The sequence below is a fragment of the Tamandua tetradactyla genome, chromosome 10, assembly GCF_023851605.1.
Source record: "Tamandua tetradactyla isolate mTamTet1 chromosome 10, mTamTet1.pri, whole genome shotgun sequence".
Lineage (NCBI taxonomy): Eukaryota > Metazoa > Chordata > Mammalia > Pilosa > Myrmecophagidae > Tamandua > Tamandua tetradactyla.
The window spans coordinates 25505038-25531610 of record NC_135336.1 but is presented as its reverse complement, the minus strand read 5'-3'; the positions used below and the strand labels follow the sequence as shown (position 1 = coordinate 25531610).

General features: G+C 37.8%; 1 protein-coding gene across 1 annotated transcript; it reads right to left on the bottom strand.

The window, feature by feature from the left end:
- Positions 1 to 373: 373 nt before the first annotated feature.
- On the bottom strand, positions 374 to 25179 carry LRRC58 (leucine rich repeat containing 58). The gene is made up of 4 exons (XM_077118216.1): positions 24380 to 25179; positions 9629 to 9757; positions 8673 to 8950; positions 374 to 6782 (listed from the first exon to the last, which is right to left on the bottom strand). Exons 1-4 carry the CDS (start codon positions 24877 to 24879, stop codon positions 6574 to 6576), a joined length of 1116 nt encoding a protein of 371 aa, XP_076974331.1. The 5' UTR covers positions 24880 to 25179; the 3' UTR covers positions 374 to 6573.
- Between the last annotated feature and the right edge of the window lie 1394 nt (positions 25180 to 26573).

The following is a 26573-nucleotide window of genomic DNA, read 5'->3' as shown; positions in this document are numbered from 1 at the left end:
ACTTCAGAATTACTAAAAAAAAGTAAAATCTTCTCTGAGGTATTTATTAGTATGATAGATTCTTGACCTGTTTGTTGAATTGTTCTCTTGCATAAAGTTGGTGTGACATTGACTTCTCAAGCTCTCACTGCCTAAACTTTTGATTCTCATTATGATGCCTCGGAACTAGAGAGAAATTCTTGCAGCAGGCCAGGATTAAAAATGCAATTACAGGGCGGTGCAATGGTGGCTCAGTAGCAGAATTCTCACCTGCCATGCCAGAGACCCGGGTTCAATTCCTGGTGCCTGCTCATCAAAAAAAAAAAAAAAAAAAAAAAAATCACAATTACAATTACAGCACTGCCTAAGCCACTGGCATCTAGTAATCATCTATCCATTGGTCAATTACACACATGCCTTTTTTTATGAGATGCTACCTTCAGCAAAAGTGAAAAACTAAGATTATTTGTTTCAAAGCTGCCTATTGACATCTGTCATCCACAACAAACCCAATTTTTTCTCTTGACCCCTCAAATTTCTGAACCTATCTTCCCTTCCAAGAAGCCTTCTTATATATTAACAAGAATAAAAAGTTATATGCAAACTTTTTCCATTTCATTAAATTAGAAACATGTTTTGTAAAGAATGGTTCTTTCCTTCCCACTCCATTTAGCTCAACTCATAACCACAGTATATTCTTCAAAATTCTGGAATGTGGAATAATGTCAGGTATTCTAAGATGACTAAAATAATGGCACTAAAGAACAGTTATATAGGTGCTGTAATACCCTACTGCCCTCAGTACTATAAAACTTTGGATTAGGTTCGTGTGATTCTGGACTAAATGCAAGAACTAACCATGTCATCAAGATGATTTCACCAATTTCTTACTATAGCATGTACTATAAGTCTGTTGAGACTATGGAAGCAGAAGCAATTCTAATAGACAGGGATCTGGTCAATTAATATTTTATCCCTTGCATCTAGCACAGAATAAATGCCAATACATGCTTAACATATGCATTCATGTATTGAATAAATGTAACTAAACAGATGAGTAACGGTACAGCAAATAATCAGACAAATACCAACAATACAAGGATTTTGGATTATTTTTAAGTAAACGCTTGTCAATAAAAATTAAAATGCTTTTGGTTTTCCAGAATACAGCGCCAGATTCCAACAAACCATTTTGAATAAAATAAGGCACAATATTTGATTAGGCAAAATTCACAAACAGGGTTGGTTTGATCATATAAGATCAAATTATTTTCTATGTTCTGGGGAAAGAGAAGAAGGTTTTAGAACTGAAGGAGCTTAAATATACTTTTTAGAGCACTTATCATTCAAGATAATTTGTACATTTGATGTAATAAGCACACTTGCCCTAAAAATAAAATTGTTGAATGTCACTGAATTACATTGTTACCATTAATTTTTAAGTATCTATATCTATAGATGTAGATATTCATAATTCACAAGATTTCAAATGCAGAAAATTAAGAAATTTTATATCATAAAAAGCAGTTTTAACAAAGTAAAAGGAAATACATTTTCCATATTCTTTGTTGATACCTGGAAGTTCCAAACTTTATAAAAAGTTAAAATACTAGTGATTCTAACATTTTCCCCCACTATGTTTTTGTTTCTCATGAATACAAAGTGGGCTCAGAAATGCAAAAATCTTCGATTGCAGGCACACAGGTCTCTATGTGATTGCTGTGGTTTATATTATTTTGATAACACATTAATGTCCACCATTTCATTAGTAAAATGATTCTCTTAAACATCGACATACACAGAACAATTAACCAATTTAGTAATGTTTTTGCAGTATGAATAATAGCAATGTCAACTTTTTCCCAGGTTCTTCTCTTAACTGGAATTTAGAATAAAACAGTCCTATCCGAGTTATTTCATAGCCAAAGGGAAAAAGTACAATTGGTGAATGCAGTCAATTTCTCTGGCATGGCTTTCTGGTGTGACAGTATATAAATAACCTCCCACTAACAGATTTTATTATTTACTAGACTGAATACAAGTCCTTTATAATTATTGAGACTGACCAATGCTAGGTAAAAGTCTTATAGCACCCAAATCAATATTACCATGCAGATGTTCAATAATGCATTATGTTAGTGAATTATTTTCTATATCAATTCTTAGTAAAGATGGACCAAAGATAAAAAGAATGGAAATATTTACATGCAGAAATATTAAAACATACTCCCCTTTCAATCTAGTATTACAAAGAACCAAAAGGGGGAAAAACACTGCTAGGCCTCAGGGTGTAATATCTTTATATGATGCTATAAATATGAAGTTGATTATGAACTGCTGTAATCCCTCAGTGGTACTAGGGTACCAGATAAGTTTTCTTTATAAAATAATATAAAAGAGAATATACCTTTCCACTGATTTTATTTTTAGTGACCCTGATTCTTGTGGCTTTGACCAGTGAGATGATATGCATGAGTGGGGTTCCCAACCCAGAAGCCATGAACTCATGCACATTAGGCCCTATTTTGAGGGAGGTTCTCAAGATCACATAGTCTTTCTCCCTTGAGTCAAATGCAAAGGGTCACGAAGCTGTCACAACTTATTTAATGAGAGTTTCCCAAACTCTGGGTCTAGAGTGGAGGATTTAAGGCACATACTTTCTAATCACAGCTGAAAACATTTTTACTTTTAAAGAGCTCATGAGTATAATGGAAATACAAAAATAGGTACCATTAAATTCATTAGATTAATGTTTTACAAGGCATAGTGCATTATACAGAGTGAGTGAAATTCAAGTACTTCTTTACTAACATAAAATCTATACTTTAGATGAGAGGAAAGGGGGTAGTTTAGGTAAAAATTAGGTATTTCTATATAAACGCAGTTTATATATATATATATATATACATGCAGTAACTGACAACTTTCTTCTATATGAAGTCTTTTGAAAATTTAGGAATAACCATAAGCTTTTTATACAAATGGCTACTGCTTAAATGTTTTAAAAGGTCAAACTTTATTTGCACAAATTATTGGCTTTGTGATTATTCTTTTTTATGTACTTAAAAAGTAAACATTAACTCAAAACTGCAGATTGTACCACAAATTCCAGATTAATGAGGTAAGACTTTCTCCCTTTGGGAAGAGTAAGGTTGGCTGCAAGAAGACCCTATTACTTGCTTATTTTTCATTTTGAAAGAATGTGAACAATCTCCCAATAGCAGTCAGTGTGCTACTTAATAGCTTAACTTGAAAACAAGTCACTATTTGAAGCACTTTCCTGGTTCTGGAATCTCTCTGGGAGTCTAGTGACTTCTCTTTCCCTGCCCTTTGATACTTTTAAAGATTTCTTTCATTTAACATTTCAGCAGGCAGTCTTTGCCTTCTCTTCTTTTGTTTATAAAATTGATATTTATAATGTCTGATAGAACTGGTCTGCAGTATAACTTGGACTTTTAGTTTCTATCAATGCAAAATTTTCCTAAATTTGAGGTACAATTTACAATGAAAATCTCTACTTTTAAATTCGGTAAAGTTAAAGTTTCAAATACGAAGAATTTTAGAATAAGAGACACCTCTAGCACACAATTACAAGTAAGATATGAACAAGTCACTCTGAAATCTACCTTTACTACTCAAACACAGTCAATACTCAGAGCCCAGACTAGCTTGTCCTAACAGCCTAGAACTAGTTCACCATATAGTTTGGCAACACTGAGAGAACTGAATTGGATTCTAGGAGTAAAGACTACTAGGAATGTGCAAACTACCCATTCCAATCTCAACTATTAGTAGAGAAAAGTTTCATTCTAAAAATATTAGTGCTCTGGTCCACAGAAGTTTTTTTCCACAGAGCAGTCTCTCAAATCAACCAACTAGAGCTATTTCAGAATTTATTTCATTATGAAAACCTGACTTTACAGTTCTATAAATCTCTATAAGAAACAGTTTATTAATTGCAGTTTAAAAACAAACATGACTTATCCAACTAAAGAGACAGCATATCATTTTAATTATAGTTAGCTATATATGATTCTGGTTTCTAGATTATCAGGTACCTTGTTTCTTATCTCTGCTTAATTTCTATAAACACCAGTTATGAAAAAAGATGGAAGGCAGACAAAAGAAAAAGGGAAAATCTTAGAAATTATTAGCAGCTATTATGAAAAGGTAAACTAAGATTTTAAAAAATGACCATACTAACAGCTAAAATGTAGATTTCATTAAAAGTCACCAAAGACAGTGGCGAACCGATCACAGATTTTCAATTCTACATATAAACCACAACATATATTTTGCTGAAAGAACACTATGATATATATCTATATTATATAGCAAAGACTAGAAACAGTTTCTGGTTGGACCCAATCTTATAGACCCAATCTATAGCTGTAAAAGTTCAATCAATATACTTTTCTTTCCAGGAAGCTATAAATGGGTATGTATGTTAAGTACTATATTTACTTACCTACCCATTTATTTTACAAAGACTAACTCTTAGAGGATTACCCACATTATCACTTAGGTCTAGTTGGTAGTCAATAAGGAAGTAAGCAGAGGCATTAAATCAGAAAATTGTCATATCAATATGAGTATTTTACTACAAATACAAAAAAAAATTATACCAAAATATTGAGGCTTATCATTTAGGCACTGCCTAAGTCATCTTTACTTTTCATAATTTTGTAGTTTGCAGCTTGCTATGGCTCAAATGGAAAAGTAAACAAAATAGACTTACTTTTTATTACTTCTATTTTATGATGTAATTACCCATATACTACTTTGCTAGGTATTAGCAACACAGCAGATTACTTTTATAGAAAGTCAGAAAATTTCTAAATCAAAAGGGAAAAAGAATCTTATACATTATATAACAAGTTGAAGGGAATCACCCTATAGCAGCATTGCACAACTGCAGTTCATGAAACTCTCTTGATGCTTCATGAATTAACATACAAATAAATCTCAAACTATTCTACACTATATTTTCTTCTAAACTAAAAAATTATATGTGTGTGTGTATATATATATATTTGGGGAAAAAAAACCCTAACACATGAATATATCATTATCATGCAAAAATCTGCTTTTAAGAAATGATGTGCCCCAGTCATGAAAAGAGAAGTCAGAAAAGAGAAGACCTGACATACTAATGTCTGTCTAACCTGCGTGTTAACTGTACAGGCATTACAACATCCATCTTTAACTGTCTAGGGATCGCTAGTATGTGTGTGTATTTTACTTCATATAAACTTATAGTTTATGGGTGAATTTTATTGCATAAATACATGAATAAAAATTTTGTCGTTTCTTATAGCAGTTAATTTGTAAAACTAAGTTTCTGCTGTACTTTAAAGATAAATAAATGTAATGAATTTTTGCTATTTTATCAACACGTTATTTTCAAAAAGTATCCCATGGTTAAACTGGTTTTGGAAACTCTGTTCTACTGTATAGAAACAAAATGACTCCTGCCTCCAATTTTATTTGACTGCGTGTAATGCTTTTCTATTTGTATTAGTTTTTCTTTAAATGCAGAGAAAGTTATAGTACAGTACATGACATAGGCAAGAGTCACATTTGATTGTTAAAAAATTTAACTTCATTTCCCTCATTTAATGAAAGACATAAAAAGATACATCTTTTTTAGATTTTCCAGTTGAAACTAGTATTCTGACTTACCATGAATATAAACAACTGAATAAAACTGTAGGCGCCCATTAAATTAAAAGTGATTTGCTGACAGGGAATCATTATAGAAGATCATTTTATGTTTAAAAAAAAACAAACAAAAAAATGAAACTAAGGTGACCAAGAGTCCAGGAACTCTTATGTCAGTTTTCTCATATAGTTATATGAAACTATATTTTAATATGTTTTGCATAGTATGTCAGAGTATAGGTTGCTCAAGGCAGTATTTTTTGAATAAGGTTGTATATCCTTGTAGGATAAAGGCACTATACAAAGAGCTCCTGTTGGATTATATAAGGACAACAACAATGTAGAACAAAGGAGCAGAAAAGAAGAGAGTTTTAACATCCCACATACAAGTTATATCCCTTACTTTACCAAAGTTAGGCCAGGAATTTGTAGGTCCTATGTAACTACCTGTGAATTTATCTGAATAGCTCTGTAATCTAGACCCACGGACAATTTAAGGAAGGTCTCATCCTATTTATGCCAGAGTGTTCAACTTAAACACAAGAACAACTCCGGTTATAATTACAGCTCTAATAGTTTTTTTCTTTCTTCATCTCAACTGCTGCAAATTATACTCCTCACAGTTTATTATAGCACTGCTCTTCAGAATGTACCATTCTGCTATGTGAGTGATGCAAAACTTGAGTGAAAAACTCAAATCGATAAACCAAATTTGAGAACATTATTCAGAGTAAATTAGATTCAAAGAATCCAAACATGAAACTGGATTCATTCCTGCTGAACAAGTAGATGAAACAAATTTTTTTTACATCCTCTCTGATACATTCATGGACATTCAAGATGAAAATGAAGTTTCTAGTGAACTTCAAACTCATTTTCTTTTCTAACCACCTTAGCTCAATCTTTAGTGTTCCACACCACCCTGCATTCTGTTCAGCCGAGAAGAACTTTCTGCATTCTGTGTGCGGCAACACTAGCTTCATCTTCCGAGTCGGATTCACTCTGGGATGTGGAGCTGTGCGAAGCAGAACTGCAGGGGGAAGAGCATTCTGGGGAACACAGGTAGTGCATGAGTGGGAGGCGGTATTTTCCACAGAAGTCCACAAATTTAATCTGTCTGACACAGCAGTCAAAGTAGACTCCTGGAGAGGAGAGGAGAAGGAATACAAAGTAATCGTTACAAAGCAAACAACCACAGTTTCTTTTTCAACCTCTTCTCCAACATTCTGGAGGAATATCATAAAATCTCCTCTTCTGTGAATCTTAAGCAAAAGTAGTAGTTGATTCTGTTGCTATCTATAGAAATACTGGAAGGTCTTAGGGATGACAATTTGGCTACAAAGAGAAGACCAACAAATTTGTCTTAGAGGAAGGTGATAGAAAAACACACGTTACTTAGCTTTTTTGGGGGGGTGAGGTGGGGAACAGTGACTGATGGAGATTATAGCGTTCCTAAATACCCCACCTTTCATCCCCCAACTCACCCGATGGTACCACCTTGTAAGCTGGGAAGCTTAAAAAAATATTTTAATAATAATCTTAAACAGGGGTACACAGCTGGTTCAGTGATAGAATGCTCGCCTTCCTTGCAGGAGATCCAGGTTCGTTTCCTGGACCATGCACCACCCCCCAAAAAAAATATCTTAAACAAGAATTAGGTATTATATACAAAATTTGCAGAAAGAAGGTGGCTTTTGGTATCCCTATTCTTACTTGCTGGGAATACAACATTAAAAGCAATGAAGTGTCACATTACATGTATAAAAGCCCCAACCTTGTTTCACAAGTGATCTCACTTGATCCTCACACAATTATTCAATGTTAGATAGACTGGCACTAGTACTCAACTCTTGATTCCTAATTCAGTGTTCCTGAATGATTTGGCTCTTTAGCTCAATACCTCTCAATCTTTCACAGGCCTATGACATAAGAAACTTCAACAATGGATGGAAGCTGGGAAATAAGGTGGAGCTTGGGATATATATCTTTTTTTAAAACTTTTTTATAGTATAATGTAACATATATACAAAGTAAAGAAAGAAAAAGCAATAATTTTCAAAGCACTCTTCAACAAGTCATTATAGAACAGATCCTAGAGTTTGTCATGGGGATTTATATCTTAAATATTAAAGCCAGTCTGATTTGATTAGGAAACAAGCCAAGTCTCCAAAAGAATTTCTACTAGTGAAAAAAAAGTCTGTGTACTGGGAATCTAAAGGACATTTCCATTTAAATGTGTGAAGTATGCTGCTCTTTTAGGATGGTGTCACCTCCTTCTGCTCTTAATTCCTCCTGGAGTGTGGCAAAAACATGGTTAATGGTAGTGAGAAAACACAGGAAACCTAGGACATCTTCAACACACACCAAAGTATCACTGCATATTGAATGAATCATTAGCTATTTAAATGTAAACTGAAACAAAATCTCTTACAGAATGTAAAATTATTTTTAACTTACAGTTCAAATAATGACTCTGAGGGGAAACATGTCTAATAGTTCATTTTATATTATCATCAAACTTTAAACTTAAAACTTTTAAAACATTTTTGTTCCTGAAATAAATAGTACTTCACTATCTAAAAACTCATAGAGGTGAGTCTAAGAACGTGTGTTTCAAATAAATATGAAAGGTCTCCAAACATTTTAGAGACTCTTTTTAAACAACTAAGACTGTTAATGCTTCCTTTATGTTGTTCCCTCTCATTTTACCATGTTTTTACCATTTTACTATCTTAAGATGGTTCCATGACAGAATGAGACTTTCTGGGTAGTCTTCTTGCTTGTGTATGAGTTCTAAAATGTATGGAAAGAGGAAAGAAAGAAAGACAGGAAGAAAGGGAAAAAGAAAGAAAGATGTCTTACTTTATTGTAAAAGGGTGAAAGGAGGAGGGAAACAGAAACAAGAGAATAGCTGTTTTTCTCTGAGAGGAGTTGACTAATTAAAACAACATAGATTATCAAATTCAAAAAAAAAAAAGCTAAATGGGTAGGAAACAGAGCATGTGGAAAGCTTGAACACTGAATATACCTACCACCACACTTTGGGTTTGGGCAATTGCTGGCTAAATCCAAGTATCTAAGAAGATTCACAGGAAGATCATAGGGAGTATAGGAGATGTTTCGGGTTTTAATGGTCCGTGCAGCTAATTCCAGGAGAGTTGGAGGATGATAAGTTAAATCTCTAACAAATCGAACAACTAATGGATTTCCTCGCAAACTCAACTCTTCCAAATGTATGAGGTTGAGGATCTCTCGAGGCAGGTATGTCAGCAAGTTATTGTGAAGGCTAAGGGAACGAAGTGAATGCAACCTAGAATGAATACAATACAAACATTAATGGCAGTAAGCAACATAATTACCAAAAAAGTTAAGCTTTTTCTTTAGAAATCTTTATATATGCATGCATGTAACAAGCTTGATTTCCCCATAAGAATGAGTAACTAAGATTCAGGTCAATGGAAATAAAATTAAAAGGTGTACTATAAATCAGAGTGCAGATCTGTAAATGTCATGAACTTTTATATAACTTATACAAAATTTTATATAACATAAATATAATTCATGGAACTTAAGTTCAATTTAAGTATATTCTGATGTGCTAGCTTATATAAATACCAGATTTGGTGGGTTTTTTGCATGTTATATCATTCATATACCTAAAAAAGGAAAGATTTCAAATGCAACGAAATCAAGATCCTTAAATTATAAAGCCTAATTAGGAAAGGAGTGCTTCTATAAATAGAAAATCACTAAAAATCAAATAAAACTTGGGGAAATTTATCCACTATTCACTATTTTTTGATTACAGGAAACAGTATGAACAGATATTCTGTGGAATAAAGCAAGGCATTTGAAAGTAATATTAAAAATAAGCAATTGTATTTCACAGCAAACCTCAGAAGTATAATTCTCATGCATCATTTACTTTGAAAACACCCAATTCTAAGCTGGATTTCTGTGAATATAGAAACTAGTGGAAATTACTCACTGCGAAAGCTGAGGAGGCACACTTTGGATTTTGTTGTCACACAATACCAAGTAAGTTAGAGAAGGCAAATGTGCTAATTCTGGTGGGATTTCTTTGATGAAATTTCCTCCAAGATATAAACACTCTAAACTGAAAAAAATAAAAAAAAATTAAAAAGTGAATAAACAGAAGTGGTGAAGATGCACCATTACCTCTACTACAATGAACATATTTCTTCTTTTCATCCAACAAGTGTTCTGCTTAAGATTTGCTATGTGCTATACAGGTGCTGAGAAATAACGCAACCTTCAAGGAGCTTACACTATAGGTAAGCTGACAAGACACACCCATGTTATACAATGTCATAAACAAAAAAACAAGACCAAATAAAAGCATCACATGATTAAAACGCCAAAATAGGTGAGACAATCTATACATGATAAAGGAGTCGAAAGGGAAGGAAAATAAGGAAAGGCCTCATCAGTTCTCATTGGGAAAGGCTTGACCTGGGCTTTGAATTTAGCCCAGTTAGATGGGAAGAAAAGAGGACACTTCAGGTTGCAGGGCAGAGTCCTTATGGGACAATGAGTATATTTTCTAATGGAAGAACAAAATTTATATTGAAAAATCTATAGACAAGATCAGAGAGGGCACATTACAGGAAGTCTGAATTCCAGTTTAGTATGCATGGATTTGATGCATTAATAGGCAATGGGAAAATCATGGCTTAGTTTTTTAAAGAATGTAAAAAAATATCTAAGTCTCTAAGTTTCTTCTTTGCTTTCCTTATAGCAATTGCTTTCTTCAGAAGCTATCTAAAAAACTATATAAAATCGACTACTATCATAAAATTTAACTTCCAGTGACATATGGAAAGATGGCAAAATGACAGGCAGAACTTATTCTTCGACCAAAAACCAACTAGAGAACAAGCAGAAACTGACTAAAACAGCGGTTCTGGGGCTTGGGTGACCAGAGATGAACCACTGCAGCATATAAGGAAGAGCTGTATGAAAAAGCAGAGAAGTGACAACTGAGAAATAGGGGTGAGTGAACTCAAACACAACCACCCTAGAGGGTAACGGCTGTTTATTGCCTGGATAAAGTCACCAAAAAGTGGCACCTTCCTACTTCACCTGCCAACTGGTAAAGTTAACCCTCAGTCCCGTAGCCTAGACTCTTTCTATGTGGAAGCCTTGGAGCCAGCAGATCCATTATATACATATACAGAGAGCCCACTAAGGTTCCTGGTGTGCAACCCAAACACTCTATGGCTAGCCACTTCAGGCACCTGGATTTGGGGAGAGGGCATGCTCTCTCCTCAGAAGACAGGGATGTAGAGAAGTACTGATCTGATGGTTGATGGGTGAAGGGAGACCCTCTGGGTCCTGTAGCATTGACCCTTTCTGCACAGGGGACCAGGGTGGTCACAGCTTAGTTGCCTTCATGAGTGGAGAGGCAGGGCCAAAGGAGGGAGCTCCATTGTGATGCCAGGTGCCCAGCACCCACTCCCAAGGCCGGAAGCTGTATGCCTGTCTGGATCTTGCCAGCAGTGAAATGTAGCACATTCCTGGGCCAGCTGCTGGCTCAGGAAGTTGACACTCTTGGTCCTGCAGCTGGACTCCCACATGAGAGTCTGGGAACCACCAGCTCCACTGTACACACAAGCAGAATCTTCGCTTTGGTGCACAGTGCCCATCTCCCACCCTTAGGGCTGTCAGCTTCTGGCATACCTGGAATGGGAGAGACAGAAAGTCCTGCCCCTTGGGACAAGAGGGAGAAGTAAAACAGTTTTGAACTAACGGCTGAGGAAGACAGCCCTCTGGGGGACACAGCCTTGAAATGAACTTGACTCTGTCTGGACTCTGGACTACTGTGGACTCTGGACTGCTGCAGTCAAGGAGAGGCAGGGCTGTGGGGAAGAGGTACCAAAAGTGCCATCTGCTGGGAAAACTGGGAAAGTACAACCTGGCAAGTTGCTTTTCGGCTCAACTTCTAACAGCCTACCCAAGGAAGGGGGTCAAGAGACCCTGGCCTTGGCTTGGCTAGGAATTACTGACAAGGAAAGTGCCAAAGGAGACCTTCAAGGCAAACCTAGGCAACAAAGTCTTGGAGAAAAGAGGGAAACTAATTTTCAAAATAATCTTATTAAGGTAATCAGATGTCCAGAAACCAGCAAAAAATCACAAGACATTGAAGAAACAAGAAGATATGACAAAACCAAATGATCAAATTAAAAAGTCCAAGCAAACACAGAATTTAAGAACTAATCAAAGATGTTCATAAAGTCTCCTAAATAACTTCAGTAAGATGGTTAAAGATATAAAGAATATCAAGAAAACACTAGGAGAGCATAAAGAATAATTTGAAAGATTACACAGAAAAATAGCAGATCTTAAAGAAGTGAAAGATAATGGAGAAGAAATTTAAAATATACTAAAGACATGAATCAGCAGATCGGAAGAGGCAGAAGAAAGGATCAGTTGAACTAGAGGACAGAGCCGCTGAATTTGAACTCAAAAAAGAACAAACGGTAAAAGAAAAAAGGAAAAATTTGAGCTGGGTCTCAAGGATATGATTGATAACACAAAGCACACAAACATATGCATTATTAAGTGTCCCAGAAGGTAAAGAGACAGTTGAAGGGCCAGGAAGAATATTTGAGGATATAATGGCTGAAAAATTCCCAACCCTTATAAAAGGCCTAAATACGCAAATCTAAGAAGCCCAACATATACCAAATAGAATAAATCCAGATAGACCCACTCCAAGACACATGCTAATTAGACTATCAAATGCTGAAAAGAGGAGAGAATCCTGAAAGTAGCAACAGAAAAGCAATTCACCACATACAAAAGAAGCCACATAGGGCTCAGTGCTGACTTCTCATCAGGCACCATCGAGGTGAAAAGGCAGTGGTATGATATATTTAAGATACTGAAAGAAAAAACTTGCCAGCCAATAATTCTTTATCCAGTGAAGTGGTTGTGCTGGTTTGAAACTATTATGTACCCCAGAAAAGCCATGTCTTAATCAATCCTGATCCAATCTTGTAGGGGCAGCCAATTTTCAATGCTGATTCCACATCATAGGGCAGAAAATTTTTATTAGATTATTTCCACAGAGATGTGACGTGTCCAATTGTGGTTGTAACCTTTTGATTAGATGGAGATGTGACTCTACCCATTCAAGGTGGGTATTGATTAGTTTACTAGAGTCCTTTAAAAGAGAAAACATTTTGAAGAAACCTCAGATGCAGTTGCTTGAAGAACAGTTGCTTTGTTCCTGACAGCCAACTGAGAGTTAAACGAGACCCAGACATTTAGAGATGCAGGGCTCAGCAGACATTGCCATGTGCCTTCCCATGAGATGCTAAGCAAGCCAGAACCCAGAGCCGTGTCCTGTGCTCACAGATGCCAAGGAAGGAACCCCCACAGGAAACATAGACTGAATGCAGCAGAGCCCAGGAGCAAGGGACCAGCAGATGCCAGGCAGGTACCTTCGCATCTGACAGAGGTGTTCCAGATGGCATCAACCTTTCTTGAGTGAAGGTAACCTCTTGCTGGTGCTTCAGTTTGGACATTTTTTTGGCACTAGAACTATAAACTTGTAACTTATTAAATTACCTTTCTAAAAGACATTTCATTTCTGGTATACTGCTTTCTGGAAACATTAGCAAACTAAAACAGTGGTTTTTCAAAAGTGAGGGAGAGCTCAAAATATTCACAGATAATAAAAAGCTTGAGAATTTGTTGACAAGAGACCTGCCCTGCAAGAAAAACTAAAGGGAGTTGTGCTGGCTGAAAAAAAAAAAAAAAGAAAAAAAAGAAAAGAGGGGGATGGAGGAGAGTATAGAAATGCTAATTATTAATAAGGGTAACTAGAAGGATTAAAAAAAAGAGAGAAAAATACTAGGTTTGACAAATAAAAGCCAAAGGATAAAAGGGTCAAAGTAAGGATGGCTTTTACAGTAATAACACTGAATGTTAATGGATTAAACTCCCCATTCAAAAGACAGAGATTGGCAGAATGGATTTAAATCCATATATGATCCAAATATACGCTGTTTATAAGAGACTCATTTTAGACCCAAAGTTATTAAGAAGGTTGAAAGTAAACAGATGGAAAAAGGTATTCCACACAAGCAGGAACCAAAAAAACAAACACAAACAAAAAACAGTTGAGGTTATTAATATCAGACAACATTTTGATTTAAATGCAAAAATTTAATGAGATTAAGAAGGACACTAAATATTAATAAAAGGGGCAATTCACCAAGAAGAAATAATAATCATAAAGATGTACGTAACTAATCAAGGTGACTCAAAGGACAGGAGGCAAATAAGGGCAAAACTGAAGGAAGTAAGATGTCTCTACAATATTACTGGGAGAGTTCAAGACACTGCTCTCTTCAATAGACAGAATATTTGCACAGAGGATTAATAAAGAAATAGAGAACCTAGATAATATGACAAATGAATCAGACCTAACAGACATCCATAGATTGTTACAGCCCAAAACAGCAGGATATATATCTTCTAAAATGCTCATCGAATATTCTCCAGGATAGACCATATGCTGGGACACAAAACACATCTTAATAAATTTAAAAAGGTTGAAATTATATAAAGCACTTTCTCTGATCATAATGGAATGAAGCTGAAAATACCACCAGATAACTGGAAATTTCACCAACATATGGAAGTTAAACAACACACACTTAAGCAACCCGTGGGTCAAAGAAGAAATTGCAAGAAAAATCAGTAAATATCTCAAGATGAATGAAAATGAGAACACAACATATAAAACTTACGGGATGCAGCGAAGATGGAGCTGAGAGGAAAATTTATATCCCTAAACGCCTATATTAAAAAGGAAGAAAGAGCTAAAACTAAAGTCCTAAGTGAACAACTGAAGAAACTAGAGAAAGAATACCAAACTAATCCTAAAGCGGAAAACAGAAAAGAAATAACAAAGATTAAAGTGGAAATAAATGAAATGGTTCTTTGAAGAGTTCAATAAAATCAACAAACCCTTAGCTAGACTGACAAAGACAAGGAGAGAAGATGCAAATAAATAAAATCATAAATGAAAGGGGATATTACCACAGACCCCGAAGAAATAAAAAGATCATAAGAGGATACTATGAACAACTGTATGCCAACAAACTAGACAACTTAGAAGAAATGAACAATTAGAAACACATGAACAACCTATACTGACTCAAGCAGAAACAGAAGATCTCAACAAACACATCACAAGTAAAGAGATTAAATCTGTCATCAAAAACCTCTCTACAAAGAAAAGCCCAGGACCAGATGGCTCCACAGGGGAATTTCACCAAACATTCCAAGAATAATTAACATCATTCCTCCTCAAACTCTTCCAAAAAAAATTGAAGAAGAGGGAACACTACCTAAGACATTCTATGAAGCCACCATCATCCTTGCACCAGAGCCTAATAACAATACTACAAGAAAGGGAAACTACAGACCAATCTCCCTAATGACTATAAATGCAAAAATTCCCAATGAAATACTTGCAAATCAAATCCAACAGCACATTAAAGGAGATATACACCACAATCAAGTGGGTTTTATTCCAGATATGTAAGATCGGTGCGGTAGTTTGAAGCCGTCATGTACCTCAGAGAAGGCCATGTTCTTTTAATCCATTCCTGTGGGTGTAAAGCTATTGCGGGTGGGGCCTTTTGAATAAGTTATTTCAGTTGAGATGTGACCCACCTCACTCGGGGTGCATCTTTTTTTTTTTTTTTTTTTTTTTTTTTTTAGAGAGAGGAAGGAAAGGAAGGAAAGACAGAGAAGGAAGGAAGGATGGAAGGGAAACATTTTTAAACATTTTCTTGTTTTATTATATTTTGTTTGTTTGTTTTTTACATGGGCTGGGGCCGGGAATCGAACCGGGGTCCTCCGGCACGGCAGGCAAGCACTCTTGCCCGCTGAGCCACCGCGGCCCGCCCTCGGGGTGCATCTTGATCTTCTTGCTGGGGTCCTTCATTAGAGGATGGAACACATGCAGAGGCTAACAGATGAATTTAAGAGAAGTGCACAGAGAAAAGCCCCAGAGAAGCTAAGAGAGAACCCACAGAAGGTCAGAGAAGAAGCCAAGGAAGGAGCCAGAAGCAGAATGCAACAAAACCAAGGAGCAGACCAGTGTCTGATGAGAAGTCAGCACTGAACCTTATGTGGCTTCCCTAGTATGTGGTGAGTAGCTGCTTTCAGGACTCTCTCCTTCTCTTCAGCATTTGACAGTCTGATTAGTATGTGGAGGGTCTATTCAGATTTATTCTATTTGGAATATGTTGGGCTTCTTAATTTGGGTATTTATGCCTTTTATAAGGGTCATGACGCTTTCAGCCATTATGTCCTCAAATATTCTTCCTGGCCCTTTTACCTTCTCTTCTTCTTTCTGGGATACCAATGATGCATATATTTGAACACTTCATGTTGTCAATCATTTCCGAGACCTAGCTCAAATTTTTCCATTTTTTCCCCCTCCATTTGTAATTTTGTGTGTTCAAGTTCAGTGGCTCTGTCTTCTAGTTCAACTTATCCTTTCTCTGCCTCTCCAAATCTGCTCTTATGTGTTTCTAGTATATTTTTAATTTCTTCTACAGTATCTTTCATTTCTGTAAAACCTGTTATTTTTCTATGTAATCTTTCAAAGTATTTATGCTCTCCTAGTGTCTTCTTGATATCCCTCATGTCATTAACCGTCTCGGTATTTAGGAGACATGTTTGAACATCTTTGATTAGTTCTTAAATTGTGTTTCCTTGGACTTTAATTTGATCATTTGATTTGGCCATATCATCTTGTTTCTTCATGTGCCTCGTCTTTTTTCACAAGTTTCTGGACATTTGATTATCTTGATAAGATTATTTTTGAAAGTAGGTTTCCCTCTCGCCTAAGATTACGTTGTCAACTGGGTTTGTATTCAAGTTTTCTTTCGGCACTTGGCTAGTCAGTATTTCACAGTCAAATCTGGGCCATCGTCCCAGGCAGGGGGCGAAGATCCATACCAAGGGGCCCTAGAGAAAGGGTCAATTAAGTAGCTTCTCAGGCTGCAGTTTCCTAGTCTTCCCAGCAGATGGCACTCTGACCTATCCACCCACAGCCCCACAAAGGTAAGCTTAGTGTTTTTTTAAATCCCTCTTTCCCTTTTCTCCAGCAGGTGGGGATAAAGATCTTGTGGTACTGCAGGCACCTGTCTAGAAAGGACCAAATCTGTGGGGACCCCCTTTCCAAATTTCACAGGCCAACAGTTGGGTCAAGACTGCTATATCCCCCTCTCTTCTTGAGGGGAGGGTCTGTCTCTCCCAGACCGCTGCATCCCACTGGACAAGACCCAGGTACACTTGGCCTTAGACCTCAGGGTGGGGTAAGGACACTAGGGGCTGCATTTGAGCTCACTCATAGCAGCTTTTCTATTTGTGGAAATAGTGGGGATGCAAGCATCCTGGGCACTGTGTAAAAACGCTGAATGCTGCAACACCCAGAGGATCATCCTTCTGCCAGCAGCTGGAACAGGATTGTGCCACGTCCCTCCCATTTCCTGAGGTGAGGGCCTCCCTGTCTCTCCCAGCCCACTGCAGCCAGCTGGTAGAGAGCCACATGTGCCTAGACCTGCCAGCCTCGGGGTGGGGGACAGGTGCTGGGTACCCTGGTACAGAGAAGCCCCTCGGCATAGCCTCTCAGTTTGTGGAACCAATTGCGCTGTGGGCTCCTGAGCGTCTGTGTGGAAAGGCTAAGTTGTGAGACTGAGAGGGCTAACTCCACTGCCCAAGACTTCGCTCTATCTGCCAGCCTGGGGAAGGGGGAGGATGGGGATGAGCAAAGGGAACCGCAATGGAGAGTAATCTTTTGCTGCAGTCTCTCAGTTTGTGGGATTAATGGGGCCATGTGCTTCCAAGCCTCCATGAAAAGGTTCTTGGCTGCAGGACCAAGAAAGAGGTTTAACTTTACTGGTCTTCAGCTGGAGTAGGCCTGTGCCATGTCTCACCAGCTGGGAAGAACCAAACCGTCCCACACCTGCTGGGCTCAGCGGGGAAGAGGGGCACATAGAGGCGGGAGAGAGGTGCCACAGCTGAGTTCACTCAACGTAATTTCTCAGTTATAGTTTCTCCATTCTTTTCATCCAGCTCTTCCTTATATGCTGCAATGGTTCTTCCTTGGTCTCCCAAGCCTCAGAACTACTGCTTTGGATAGTTTCTTCCAGCTCTCTAGATGCTTTTGGTGGAGTAGTAAATTCTACCTGTCCTTATTCCATCATATTCCCAGATGTCCTCCTGTTACTATTTTCTTTTAATGTTCATTTGTCTTCTTAAGGTCATCCATTACAAGTGCTTTCAGCAAGACGTTTGGTTGTTCATCTTTGAGTCCTTTGCCTCTAAGGTCTTTATCTTCCCCTCACTCTTGAAAAACAGTTTAGCTGAGCACAAGTTGAAAGTTATTTTTCCTTAGCATTTGGAAAATAAATGTTCCATTATCTTATTAGAGCCAGCATCATCATTATTGTTTCTTCATAGGTAATTCCTCCCACCCCAAGACCTTTTAGGATTTTCTATTTTTTATTATTATTCTAAAGTTTTACTCTATTTATCAAAATATCAGTTTATTTTTGTTTATTCCTCCTCAGTACTTAGAGAGCTAGCCTTATTTCTTTGGTAGTGGGAAATCTCAGCCAGTACTACTCCAAACACTGCCTTTCCCACATTCTCTAGTCTCTTTCTAGAATTCCTATTAGACAGCAATTTGAACTTCTGGATCTATCCTCGTCTCTTAACATTTCTTTCATCCATTCTATTTCTTTATCGCTTTGTGCTGCATTCAGGAGAGAATGCCTCAGTAAGATCATTCAGCTGTCATCAATAGACTATTCAGCCCCTTTAGCAAGCTTGTTATTTAGTGAATTCATAATTATATATTTTCATTTCTAGGATTTCTAATTGCAATGTTCATAACAGCCAGTTGTTGGTTAACTTACTATTCTTGTTGCATTGATAAAATTCCTTCCTTTACATTGCTAAAGTTAGGAAATACACTTATTTTAAAGTCCTTTTCAGATTGTCTTACTGTATTTTCTCAGGCATAGCTTCTATTTGTTGAATTTATTGTCTGTCTTTTATAATCCAGTTCTCCCTTCCTATGTGGTGATTCAAAAAGCCATCCTGAATCTGAAGTTTCATCATTTTCAAAATAAATTAATGATACTTTTTTCTATTTCTGAGAGTGTGTAAAGCTTTCAAGATTACATTATTTCTTCAGATTTATCATGATTAGGAAAAGTAAGCAGACATAATGGGTACAGAATTTCTTGTGTGAGGTGGTGTAATAGTTTTGATCGTAGATGGTGGTGAAGGTAGTACAAAACTGTGTGATTAACACCACTGAGCTGTATACTTAAAAATACTTAAGAAGGCAAATTTTACCTCAATGAAATTTTAAAGTTAGTCGACTTTAATTTTGAGATATTATTTATTCTCTTTTGAAGATTATTTTGTGGCAAAAATGAACTATCTTGTTACAAGATCAATTCTCCTACATATCAGTGCTTTGGCACTGGTGAAAAAGGCTCGTAAATTTCTTTGATTCTACTGAGCATAAAATAATGCTCAGTTACTCAGAAATTCTTATTTTTCAATGATGAAAGTTACCTGAATAGAATATTTAGAATCTAAATAAAACAGCATAAAAAAAGAAACTATTATAATGAGGAGACTATCTGGGCAAAAGATAAGCAATCTAGGAAGTCCGTTTAGTAAAAGATTCAATAGTTAAATAATGACTTACAGTATTGTCTGGGGGGATAGGAAAAAAAATAAACTGAAGAAAGGGAAGAGTGAATCGTATAGGCTCACTGTCCTTTCTATTTGCTTAAGTCAGGAACCAAGAGAAAGTTACTACTTAGTGTCCTCTGTCAGTGCTTTGGATGCGGGTGGGGGAGGTGCCACCAGCAGAAAGGATGCCAAATCTTAGAATTTTCTGTGACTTTCTGGCAGAGAAAGATCCCATGTTTTAAGATACAATGAAGCCTATGACTTCAAATTATACAAATTAACTTTCGCAACTGATGGCATCATTAATCAGACTACACAACCAGCATTTAAATTTATACTTTCAGGTTCTCATTTTAAAACTCAATTTTCAAAGTTCTAAGGGCTCGAAACCTTTCAATAATTTGTGGGATTTAAATTTCTACTGCTTCCAAATACACTTTTCAGTAAGGAAAAGGGAAACTCCTGTTGAATTTGAAGTAAAAACTTCAAATTTTTAAATTTAAATTTGATGTTTTAAAGGTCTTGTATTTTGTCAACATTGCACCTCTGTTAGTAAGGGTTGGTGGAATTTTATTCTTCCAATGTTGGACAAGGGAAATCATTCATGAAATTTATACAAAGAATTATTTCTTTTCTGTTTCCCATTAACAGACCAACTTTAAAGTTGTTTCTTGAGAAGTACCTCATCTTTCCAGTCCTTACCGATACTAAAGTATAAGAGAGTGCTGGAGTGTCTTTTCTTTCGCAACAGCCAATGACGTGAAAAAATACACTAGGCCCTAACAGCACCAATCAACTTTAACTGCAGATTTAAATAAAAAATGTTTTGCTTCCCCACCCAAATAAAAATGATATTAAACATATAAAAATATAATTAGCCTTATATTATGGTTGGTTAAAGAGAGATGAAATTAAAGTGAGAGAGGGATGTTATATAAAGAAGCAGAAAAGAAAGACAGAAAGATAAAAGCCATCCATTTATGGATAAATTAAGTAGTTTTCTTGAAGTAGCATCCCAATATTGACTCATTTTCAAATACTATCTCTCTTATAGCAAGTTTTTAAAGTACATGTATATTCAAAGGTATAAGTACAGATGGAGTGAGCAGCACTTTTGTCCCAAACTAAGGCAATAAAAAAGAAGTCAGAAGAAAGAAATTGAGAGCCAGAGGGAAAACTCAGCATATAAATCTAAATGGGGGGAAGGGTTTTTATTTGTACCTTACTGCATTCTATTCATCATCTAATTGAGCCACTTGTCTCTTTCCTAAGATATTAACCTACTATATATTAGCTTCAAAATATTCCAGGACATTAATTTTTAGCTTTGTTTTTGTCACAATCCTCATGCCTTCATTTTCTAAACGAAGCAGACAGTGAGAGAGGGATCAGGAGCTGAAAAGGAAAGCATTATTTGAGAGGAAAAGATTGTGGTGAGAGGTACCAATGAAACTCACTGGTGCTCAAGCCTACTCTCCAAATATCTAGTATCCTGGATGCCAAACAACTCTGAAGCTTTCATTTACTGAATTAAAATCTAATAACCATTGGATAAGTTATTAATCTTTTCCTCAATTAATTTATAAAATAACTGAGAGGAATAAAGCGTAGAAGGCGTTCAGAAGAAAAAAGGTTAAAATACAAATTCTACTTTTCCAACATTATAAAAACAAAACCAGTTTGCTCACATAGCAGTCAAATAGTTATACTTACTTGTTGAATAATAATCTCACATTTTGATGGAAAGAATCTAAAGCCACAGCCTTGTGGTTCACACAGATAGCTTTATTTACCCCAGGAGAACTAAGTTAACTTGAGAAATAAGGTATTTTGTACCTACTTATTACACTTTAAAAATGATTTTTCAGAAACAATTTTTAAAGATTTTGTCAATAGTGATAAGGATCAGTGGGATACAGAAAGCACATACATGAAGATACCCTGCTAAAGCTGAAAAGGTCAATGACTAAATAAACCAAGAGTTTTATTTGTTATTTAGAAACAAAATCTCCTTCCTGGAATGCCAAAGAGTTGGGGGATGGGAAGGAGAGAATGGATTATATATCCTGCATTGTTTTTTAAATTGTTCTTAAAGAGGGTAAATAGCTCCCAAATGTCCAAAATTACTAACCCTGGTTCAAAAAGCATTAAAAGAAAGCATATATACAGTGATATCAGAGATCTAGATAATCTACATATGTTTTAAAAGAAGATAGGGTTCTTTTGTTGTTGTTGCTCTTTATTTTTATTGTGAAAAATAACATATATATACAAAAAAAAGCAATAAATTTCAAAGTACACCACAACAATTAAGTATAGAACAGATCTCAGAGTTGGGTATGGGTTACAGTTCTACAATTTTAGGTTTCCCCTTCTGGCTGCTCTGAGACACTGGAGACAAAAAGAAATATCAATATAATGATTCAGGAGTCATACTCATTTGTTAAATTCCATCTTCTCTTCTGTAACTCCAGAAGAGAGTGTGTCCTTGAGTAAGGTACCTTGGGGTTTAAGTGACTGAACCTTCTCTACCTCTACATTGTTGAAGTTTTACTGCATTATTTTAGTAGTCAGTAATGACCAGCCTTTAAGGGTTCAGCCATATAACTCTCATTGTCACTGTCTGGCTTCAAGCAAGCCACTGACACTAAATCTCGGGTTTTTTAACGGTAAAAAGATGGGATCCATCAGGCCATGCTATGGCTGATGCTACCTGTAAGGAAATATTTTTACACAACCCTTTTAGACTATGCTTCAACCAGAATTTATATTCAGAGCATGAGTTAAGATTCAATCAGTGCCGATTCTTATCAATCAAGAGAAATAGTGTATACAACTGGAAGCCAAAAACACTAATGCAAAAGATCCACACACTGTTGGAGCTAAAGGCACAGTGCCCAGAAAATGGATGGCACAGATATTAGTCCAGAAAATCAGCTTTGATCAATCCTCCTGATCATATTTACAATGGAAGAGAAGTCAGAAGAATTAGGTTCTAGTCTTACTCTGCCACTGTGGAAAATTCTTGGGTATAGAATCAGAGACCCCAAAGATCAAATCCAGTTCTACCACTTACTGGTTTTGTGAGCTTGTGAATTAACCTCTCCAGCCTCAGTTTCCTCCTCTGAAAAAAAGGGAGTACGTTTTCATCTCATAGAGTCATTGTAAGAATTAGAAAGCATATTTAGGGCACCCTACAATAGATCTTACTTATGCATGATAAATATTCAATAAATGGGAATTTTTGCCTACCTTTCCCATGTGACGGTAATAATGCTTGCCCTGAGTTTTTCTTAGTATACTGAGAAGATTCAAAGGAGGAGGTGAGAATTATGTAACACTAAAATTAGAAGGAACCAGCACCTGTCCATTTTATCTCTTAACCTCTCTCCAATCCTATTTTTCACCGTATCTACTGCCATCACACTGGCACAAGCTACCCTATCTCTCATCTCACTACAATGTTCTCCTCTTAGCAGCTCTCCCCCCCAAATCTCTCATCTCTCTGCCCTCTCCCTGCTCCATTCCCACAGAGTAGCAAGACAGATACGCTTAATATCCAACTTTACCATGGCTTATAAAAACTCACATCTTTTGGGATCTAGCCCAAATTCCTATTTGCCGCTCTCCCTCTTGCTCACTTCCTCAGAGTCCCTTCAGAATTTCAGAAGTTACTCCTTCTTGCCTCTGCATTTCACATATGCTACTCCTCCTATTGGATCTATCCCCACCCCATCCTCTCCTAGTTAATCTCTCCTCTTCCTTCAAAGCCTCAATTCAAAGTCCCTCAGACTAAGTCAGATCCTCCTGTTACTTTGTCTCAAGGCACTCTGTATATCTTCATAGAACACAGTACAATTCTAATTAAATCAGGTTTAGAGTTAGTTGTGGAATGTCTATTTCCTAGCATGTTAACTATTTAAGGGCAGGGATCATGTTCACCAGTCTATCCTCAGCACCTAGAACAGTAACTGACAGTTACGTATTCAATAAACATCTGCTGAATGAGTAAATGAAGGGATATCTTGTGTTTCATTTCACAGATTAGAAAACAGTGGTTAGGATATGACAAGTGACTTGCCTAAGGCTAGAACACTGAAAATTCTTATTCCCAGGCCAATACTCTTAGCTTCGAAGCCTCTTCCTAACATTTTTGTCGTCTCAGAATATTTAATAAAGGATGTGAAAATCTTTTACAGATGGAAGATAAAATTTTTTTTTTTTCACTTTGAACAATATATTTGCTCTCTTTAGTTCTCACTCTCACGCAGGTCACCTTTAGGAGACTTTCACTATTCTGCTTCTCCACTTTCTCCTTCCATTTAACTCAACATACATTCACTGAATAATCTAATGAGGCAGGCCTATAAAAAAGGAATTATAATCAATAAGATAGGCGCAATGATGGGCTAAATGAGGTAAAGAGGAAGTACGGTTTAGGCTATAATTAATTTTTGTCCTGGAAGTAGTAAAGGAAGGAAACACAGAGATGATCCTTGAGATGGTTTTGAAGGGTGAACGGGAATTTGCCAGGTAAAAGGAACAAACAGTATTGCATTCATTCAACACATACATACTATGTGTTGAATGTTGCGTCAGCAACGTCCAGATGTTGGGTTCACTGAATTCCACAAATAAGATCGTTAGTATTACTGCAGAGAAGAGGAAATCTAGTGGAAAGCAAGGGTCAGATCAGAGGACCTTGTTTGTCATGCTGGAAGGCACGGACTTTGATCCATAGACCTGGAAAACCTTTGAGTACCTACTCAGGGCGGATCGCTCCTCTAGACCCAACAAAAGAGTCAGAAAAGCTGCCTCGAACATCTACATAGGGCAAATACTCCATATCAAACGCTGTTACACTCGCTAACATGGCTGGGCAGTACTCACTACCGAACAGTTAAAGAGAGCACAGAGGAGGAGTTACGCTACAAAAGAACAGTGCCGGAGCGCCCACGGCGGGAATCCGCCTCACCTCCGCAAGTTCTCGATCTCTGCCGGGATGTTTTGCAGCTGGTTGCCGCCCAGGCTGAGGGTCTGCAGCGCGCGCAGCTGCAACAGCGAGGCGGGCACCTCCTGGAAACAGTTGCCGCTGAGGTTGAGCACTTGGAGGCTACGGCAGAGCGCCGACTGGGCCAGGCCCTTAGGCAGCGCGCCGGGGCCGCCGAGCCGGTTGTTCTTGGCCAGCAGCGTGCGTAGGCCATGCAGCGCGAGCAGCTCCTGCCCGAGAGCGGTGAGCGCGTTGCCGCTCACGTCCAGCAGCTGGAGGTGCTGGAAGCCGCTGCCCAGCGCCCGCGGCAGCGACACCAGACGGTTGTGAGGCAGCAGTAGCCTCAGCAGCGCCTCCCGCGCGCCGCGCCGCTCCTCTCCCCGCGCCTCCAACTCCGTCTCCAGTGTCTCGGCCGACACACTGAGGCGGGACAGGTTCAGTTCCGCATCTCCAGCCGTGGCCACTCCGGCTCCGGCCTCCTCCATCCCGACCGCCGCAGGGCGCGCGGCCCCGGAAACTGAAGAACGCCACGCGCGATCCACAGGCCCTGAGCTCCGTGGCGTCCCGGAACCTGAAAACAGGGCCGCGTCGGAAGTGGCGCGCGCGGGCGGGCGCTAATTCGGCGCGCTGAGTCCGAGTCACGCGACGGGAGGCGGTGGGATGCGCGCGCCACTCGGGGGCCGTGCTTCGCCTCACGTGGCGCGCGGCGCGGAGGGCTGGGAGAGTGGCACGTGGGTTGCAGTGCTGGGGCCCAGGCTGTGACAGAGCGCCCTCCAGCTTGTCCTCTGATCCCAGCTGGTTTTGGTCAGCTCCGCTTTATACCACTTGGAGTCGGTTGACCTGCCCCCTTGGTCCTGAGCCGCTTGGGTAAACATCCCGAGAACTATTATGTGGCCTTGAGAATTTGCACGTCACGGTGCACCGCCTTACGTGGATCGCAGTATCAAGTGGGGTGCCTGGTGTGCTGGATTCTTTGGGAACTCGAGAATTTAGTAGTGATTCAGCTGCATGACAGCAAGCCCCAGGAATTAAAGCCGCGGGGTGGGGGATGGGGGTGGGGGATAGCAGTCAAAGCCGTCTGTGAAGCGTGAAGGGAGCCCTATTGAAACGGACTAAAAATCAGAATCCCTGATGTCACTCTGTGTTCTGCTGTTTAAATAGCCTAGTGTCCATAGACAAGGGATTTAATTTTTGTTTCCCCATCCATAAAATGTAGATAATGTTTGACCTACAAGATTATTTTTTTTAAGCTTGTTAAACAGTAATGCAGATCAAGTCCATTTTATAGTAAAAGCATTTCTGTGGGTTTTTAGTCTGTTGTAGTGGCTAGGAATGATTTGGAGAGGGTTCTTTGTGTGAGGGTTCTTTGATAAGAAATAGCACAAATTAACTGATCAGTTTAAGAATTCAGAAAGCGTTGATACCTTAATTTTAGTGCAGGTTAGAGCTGGAGTTTAATTGGGGAAAACCTGACTTTAGTATTTCTCATTAATACATATTTTCTCAATCTCTTCTGAAGTTTTTTATGATTTTGAACAGTCATGAATAAAAACGAGAAAAACACTCAAACCTTGATTTCATCATCTGTATTATGAAGTATATTATCCATTTCATAGTCTCATTGTAAGGCTTAGTTCCAAGTAAAGTGTTTAGTAGAGTACCTAGCATATGGTGAACATGGCAGCATCTGCTGGCTTTCTCATGGCTCTACAAAAGGGACTTTCTCCAAAATGTTTCCTCTTTTAAAGGATTCCTGTAAACAACTCCACCTTCAATGGGTGGAGACACACCTCCATGGAAATCATCTTATCAAAAGTTACAAAAAAGTAGATGCTCAGTAAGTAGTGATAATAATTATTAGCAATAGTAGCAATAGTAATTATTGTTCTATTATTCTCTGCCACCTATTCAAACATGATAATGAGGAAGAGAAGCTCAAAGTTGTGAACAAGCTTTACTTAAAATGGCACAATTTCCATCATAAACTGACATTCCCTACTCTGGTCATGCCATCTTTTGGGGATTAGGTTAGTGTGAACTTTCCTTGCTCCTGGGTTTTGACCCTCAAGACTTAACGCATATTACCCTGTCTATATCCAAGTCATATTAAGGCCTTATGCCTCCTAAGATGTACTCCTACCTCCATTCCAGCTAGTCCGATTTAAATGAGCCTTTCAAA

Bases quoted from the DNA above. Each gene is read 5' to 3' on its own strand.
- LRRC58 (XM_077118216.1), bottom strand. From the start codon at position 24,879: ATGGAGGAGGCCGGAGCCGGAGTGGCCACGGCTGGAGATGCGGAACTG. The intron at 8,951-9,628 runs GTGAGTAATTTC...TATTCATTCTAG, and splicing joins GTGCCTCCTCAGCTTTCGCA to GTTGCATTCACTTCGTTCCC. The intron at 6,783-8,672 runs GTAGGTATATTC...TCTCCTCTCCAG, and splicing joins CCCAAACCCAAAGTGTGGTG to GAGTCTACTTTGACTGCTGT.